The 6784-nt window shown below is 37.4% G+C and overlaps 1 protein-coding gene across 1 annotated transcript; it reads left to right on the top strand.

Annotated features, from left to right (window-relative positions):
- The first annotated feature begins 496 nt into the window (after positions 1–496).
- LOC142742260 (keratin, type II cytoskeletal cochleal-like) lies at positions 497–6096 on the top strand. Its single transcript, XM_075851817.1, has 9 exons — positions 497–1171; positions 1273–1493; positions 2022–2082; positions 2499–2594; positions 3220–3384; positions 4389–4514; positions 4915–5135; positions 5533–5567; positions 5651–6096. Exons 1-9 carry the CDS (start codon positions 497–499, stop codon positions 6094–6096), a joined length of 2046 nt encoding a protein of 681 aa, XP_075707932.1.
- Positions 6097–6784: the final 688 nt, after the last annotated feature.

The following is a 6784-nucleotide window of genomic DNA, read 5'->3' as shown; positions in this document are numbered from 1 at the left end:
GAGTAATTTCCATATTAATGATCTGGCACAAAGTCTAAAATGAATTGGGATGACATGAAGGGGTGGAACACAGATTATAATATGCTGGTACTGCACATTGATTCCAAAATATAAAAAAAGGTAGCCTGGAGATCTATTCTGGGATATGCTCACTAATCTAATACATAAAAGGATTTCATAACCCCAAAGCCAAGTGAAGTAATATCTCATACCTTTTTTTTTTCCTGTTCATTAAGAGGTGTGTCCCAATTTATCAATCCAATAAGCAGCAAAAATAAAAGATGTGCTGCCAGGCATGCCAAATCTGCCAAGCCCATGATTACATTAAATTGATTTTCTGATTCCCTAGGCAGCCAAACCCACTTATTAGATGATATAAAAGGTGAGAGAACGAACTCACTGCACAGAGGGGCTTAGACTCCTTCCCTCTGACTTCTGCTTTTGTGGATCAGCTTTTTCATTTCTTACATTTTTCTTAATCCTAGAATTTCCCAAAATGAGTAGGAACCAGTCATTTGGTAGTAAGTCTGTGTCGGGTAGCAGGAACTTCTCAGCTTCTTCACTTGGAGGAGGTGGTGGTGGTGGTGGTGGTGGTGGTGGTGGAGTAAGAACCAGCTTCAGTTCAGCTACTGTATGTAGAACTTCAGGGGGTGGTGGAGGTGGTGGTGGTAGTTTTGGACGTTCTGGCGGCTTTGGTTCTAGAAGCCTTTATTCCCTTGGGGGAAATAAAAGAATATCTATTAGTGCAAGTGCCCATGGTGGTGGTTTAGGCAGTAGTGCTGGTGGTGGTGGTGGTGGTGGCTATGGGTTTGGTGGTGGAGCAGGTGGAGGTGGTTTAGGCTTTGGTGGAGGGGCTGGAGGAGCAGGATTTGGTGGTGGAATGGGAGGTGGTGGAATGGGAGGTGGAGGGGGATATGGTGGTGGTGGAATGGGAGGTGGAGGGGGATATGGTGGAGGATTTGGTGGACCTGGAGGAAACTTTCCAGATGGAGGTTTTGGTGGCCCAAATTTTCCTGTGTGCCCACCTGGTGGAATTCAACAAGTAACAATTAACCAAAGCTTGCTAGCACCTCTTAATTTGGAAATTGATCCAACTATTCAAAAAGTGAGAACAGAAGAAAGGGAGCAGATTAAGACCCTCAACAATAAATTTGCCACCTTTATTGACAAGGTAACATAATTCATTGAATAATTTTTTATTGCCTTTGTATTTATGCTTTTTGGTTGTTTTACCATTGTATTATATGCTGGCTATATTATGGTGTATTCTAGGTCAGATTTTTGGAGCAACAAAATCAAGTTCTAAAGACAAAGTGGAGCTTCTTACAGGAGCAAGGACAAAAAGGTGGAACAAAAAGAAGCAACATTGAGCCTCTTTTTGAAGCTTACATCAGTAACCTGAGGCGACAGCTGGATTCATTACTTAACGACAAAACCCGTCTGGATGGAGAACTGAGGAACATGCAAGACCTTGTGGAAGATTTCAAGAACAAGTATGAGTCATCTAAATGCATAGAGTCTGATTGTCCATTATGTAAACAGACCCTACCACATCATACAGTATTTCTATAGCAAATATATTTAAAACATTATGACTTAGTAATGGTTGTTTAATAGAAATTTACTTATTTAAGGGGTGAATTTATATGTTCTAAGCTTAGTAAGGTGGGAATGTGTCAAAACTTTTATCACTGTGGGACTTCCTAATGCATTTTGGCCAAGTTCTCCAAGTCCATAAGATTTCATGGTTAAGGAAAATGTGTGATATTTTTTTTATGCTATGGCTGTAATTTATTTAGTAATCTTAAATGCAAAGCTTTTATTGTACATGAATATTTAAATTCACATATACAATATGTATACTAGACTATATTGTTTTAATCTACTCGGCTACTCCTACCTTATAGACAAAAGTTATAGGAAAGAGATACTCTAGAATGAGTGATGAACATGGTATTATTAAAAGTTCTGTATATACAGTATACACAATATAGATTACAATTTTGTTTTCCTTCTGGTAGATATGAGGATGAGATAAATAAGCGCACAACTGCTGAGAATGAATTTGTGATCCTCAAGAAGGTGAGCATTAACAAACATGCAATAAAATCAAAGAATTCAGTAATATGTGTAATAAATACAGTGACCTGCTATACCCCATAATGATTGTGCAGAAAAAGAAAATCTGACATTAACATAATCATTTTATTATGGACTTTGCCACTGTTTAATCCAGTGTTTAGAAAAATTATAATTTCCAATTATTATTTTTTTGGCAGTTTTTGCTGATTTTGTTAATACCTATGGCGGAATGCTATTTAACCTTGACCATTAATATTGTTTTTCTTTCATTGAAAAGCTGGCTCCAACAATCTAGAACTGGCTGTCATATAGAAATGCCAAATAGAACTGTTGCGGTCAATCACTAATAATTTTCTAAAGCTCATAAGGTCTGGTGATTGTGCATTCATTGATTCATTATGTTAAATTATTTCTAGGACGTGGATGCTGCATACATGAACAAGGTGGAACTGGAAATCAAAACAGATCTTTTGACTGATGAGATCAACTTTATAAGAACACTTTATGATGCGGTAAATTCTCCCTTCTAGTTACTACCTAGTCAATGCAGTGTCTGTCCATTTAAGAGGTTGTCCTCTTTGGACAATCCCTTTTTGTTAGAAAGAACCCCAACAATAGGCTGATTTCAGCCTGTACATGTAACTCTGCTAGGACTACCAATGATAAATTGTAAAGTGCCTTGGCAACAAGGCAGCAGGTGTTCAATTTCCCTGCAGCAGCACCACAGGTGAAAGGAAGCATTACACAGTTACTACTTCATTCAGTGGCCTGTACATGTTTTGGGTCCTCCAGAGTGTGAGATGCTCTTTGTAGCTTCTCTTTGACTTGGCTAATAGATGAGGTTTCTGAATTGGGAATCCTCATCTATTAAGTACGAATTTACTTAAAATTGTATTTGACAATGGCTGTTCTAAACTAGAAAACACATTTAAGTATGTTAATAAGACATTTGACTATGAACCAAAATAAATGTCAAGTTGAGTATGTTGTTAAAATGTCATTTTTAAAGAATTGACTGTGCTTATTATAAGCTTAACATGCATTTATCATCACCAACCTCATTTCACTGAAGATGTTTATAGGTATATTGCATTTTTTTCTTTAGACGACCACTAAGCAGTTGTATTTAAATTGCAGGAGATGAGTGACATTCAAGGCCAGATCTCTGACACTTCAGTAATTCTTTCTATGGACAACAATAGATCTCTAGATCTTGATGGACTCATTGCTGAGGTTAAGGCTCAGTATGAAGAGATTGCACAGAAAAGCCGAGCCGAGGCTGAAGCTGCATATGCCATGAAGGTAATGATAATGCCATCTTTGTAATGTCTAAAACACGCCTTGGGAGTTTAAGAATATTAACCTCAGTTATTGTTGTTGGCATGCTACAGATCTTCTTCATCTTAATAACGTACAGGGTGAATCTTACTGCTACTTGGGCGTGGCAATATTAACCACATTAAATATTGAAGATTATCAACTTTATTATAGCGCATAGTTTAACAGGTCGCACATTGTGATGCAACTACTCATTGTGCAATATCAACATATAACTAAGTTTTGGCTAAATCTGGTCAATGATAATATTGTGCTAAATTGATTAAATAGGTTACCAGTGAAGCTGTATAGCTTGATCATAAATGACATCTTTTATATAACCAGATATTATATATAAAATAGTAAAAATGAGTATTGACTTCTGCATCATAGTACCAAATTATCTTATTATGTCCTAAAGTGGATTAATATAATTAATAAGCAGTTGCGTTACTTTAAGAGACTTGAAATAATCTAAAAAAAATTATCGTCAAGTTTATTGTATTGATGTCACATATTTCCTACTTATACGTTATATCATGTGAAATGATACTTAGTCCAATAAATGGTTATATTACTACCTATAGAATAAAATTTACTAAGCAAAAATTGCCAGAAATCTGGCATAAATTGGGCCAAAAAAGGCATACATGCGTGCACCAATTTTCTTGTGTTTTAGACATTCTTTGCACCTCCCTAGACAGTTTTGAAAAGTGTGGTGAAGAACAGACATAAAATGCACCAGATTTGTTAATAGAATGCGCATTCTATGGCGTAATATATCGATGTTAAGATAGCCAGTTATGAGGTGGGAAGGAAGAGAAAAGTGTCTGACATGTCTAGAAAGATCCCCCATATTTATCAGACAGCGTGCGCTACTGTGATGAATTTGGGGCATCTTCAGACTGCCTGTCTGGTCAGTTTTATACTGTGAATCTTTCAGACAATATTAATAAATCTCTCCTTATTGTCTGTATGTTCTTCTATAGTTTCAGCAACTACAGGAGACAGCAGGTCAACATGGTAGCAATCTTAAAAGCAGCAAAAACGAGATAGCTGAGTTGAACCGTATGATTCAAAGATTGAAGGCTGAAATCGAAAACGTGAAGAAACAGGTAAAAGCATTGTTGGCCACTCACATCATGTAGTATAATAAGCACACAACAGGTTTCAAGCATCAACTATACAATAAAACAAGCATGTTCCTCATATTGTTTGTATACATCCCTCATTCCAAGCTATTTGGATATAACAATATGTCTAAGCACAAACCATTATACTTATGCCTCTGATGGCCCATCGGAATCTTTGTCGCCTAAAAGCTGGCATTCACATATTTGTAGTTCAGTATTGTTAAATATAGATTTTTAGAGCCCCTAAAGATTGAATCAGCTGACGAATGAGCCCAATCTTTGGCCATTGTAAATGGGCCTGAACCCCACTGCCTCTGTCCAATGTTATTAGATAGACTGCCATACAAATATATTTTACTCTAATTATATTTCTTGTTTTTAGTGTGCTATTCTGCAATCAGGGATCACAGAAGCTGAAGAACGTGGTGAGCTTGCTATAAAAGATGCCCAGAAGAAAGTTGATGAACTTCAGGTTGCCCTTAAAAAGGCAAAGGAAGATTTGGCTAAGCAGTTGCGTGACTACCAGGAGCTGATGAATGTGAAACTGGCCCTAGATATTGAGATTGCTACCTACAGAACACTGCTGGAAGGAGAAGAATGCAGGTATGTTCTGCGTATTCCTAATGTCATGGGCTTTCATTGTATTCAATAGCTTAGGAATTACATGAACTAATCAAAATAGTATGAAAATTACATGTTGGAGTCTTATACAGCCTAACAATCTCAATTGCACCATTTGGTACATCATGAAACCATGTTTCATTTGCTGACCCCTGCCTAGCTCTGAGTTAAGATTTATTGCCAATATAGATAGTCCTTTGCAGTTGAACTATAGATAATAAGCATGAAATATTCTTAACCGGTAAGGGTTGTAAACTATTGAATTCAATGATATATACAGTGTATACAAATAATGTGAATTAAAAGCTTCTATTCAGAATGCGCTATTTCTACTGGTTTTTTTTTAATGAAACTGATTTTCTTTTATTTTAAATTACAGGATGTCTGGAGAGATCACAAATCCTGTGAACATCTGTAAGTGAACAGTAATTATTTAAATCATATTTTTGGTGAAATGTATAAATATTACCTTCTAATATGAACACTTTTTCTTACAGCTGTGGTCAGTGGTTCCACTTCATATAATATTGGAGGCGGAGGAGGATCAGGAGGTGGATATGGCGCTGGAGGAGGTGGATATGGCGCTGGAGGCGGTGGATATGGCGCTGGAGGCGGTGGATATGGAGCAGGCGGTGGTGGATATGGAGGAGGAGCTAGTGGATATGGAGGAGGAGCTGGTGGATATGGAGGAGGAGCTGGTGGATATGGAGGAGGATCTGGTGGATATGGAGGAGGATCTGGTGGATATGGAGGAGGTGGAATTGATTATGGGGCTGGTGGAGGTAGCGGATTTGGAGGAGGATATTCTATAGGTGGTGGAGGAGGAGGAGGAGGAGATTACAGTGTCGGAGGGGGTGGCTTTAGCTCTTCAAGCAGGCAAGGCCAAGGCATGACAATTATCTCCAAAACATCTTCTTCCTCATCAAGCAGAAAAATAAATTAAGTGTATTTTTACCCCAACAAGTATCTTTTCTGTCTGCTAGGTTATGTTCTTCTCTCCTACTTGCTTCACCTCATTAATACAATAATGTCATGCCGCCAGGCAATGTAAACCAGTTATGATGAAATGTCATAATCACTATATCTTATTATAAGCTAGAGCACACCTCCCAATGAAATGAATTCCCAAGTGAACGCTACCACTTCAATTCTAGACTGAGCAGCTTCAAGCTCCACCACTGCTCAAGGTCTTGAAAGAGAAGACTCAGCCCTATTAAACTATTACCACTGCAATGTAAAATGACATTGCCTATTTTAATCCATTACTCTTGTTATTACAACTGCTGATATTTGAATAAAACCATTTGACCTGAAATAATGGAAACAATCAGTTTAATCCTCAATTTCTTTCCATGATAGCAGAAGTTGCTAAGGAAGATCAACCATTTCATCAGTTTCTATTACTAATATTGTGTGCGTATGGCAAACTCTAGTGTAAGGGCAAAACCTTGAACATTGTATTGTTACGTGTACGGTTTACATTCAGTCCAGCAAGCAATAGTGTGCTACTATAGACAGGAAGGCTCTCAGAATTTATCTGCTTTTTTTTTATCTTATAGCATCTATGAAATAGTTGAAGGCTAACTCAATTTAAAAAGTTAAAATCTAGGTGTGACTACCATTAAAATCAA

This window comes from Rhinoderma darwinii, chromosome 2 (genome assembly GCF_050947455.1).
Source record: "Rhinoderma darwinii isolate aRhiDar2 chromosome 2, aRhiDar2.hap1, whole genome shotgun sequence".
Lineage (NCBI taxonomy): Eukaryota > Metazoa > Chordata > Amphibia > Anura > Rhinodermatidae > Rhinoderma > Rhinoderma darwinii.
This window is presented reverse-complemented; position numbering and strand designations above follow the sequence as displayed.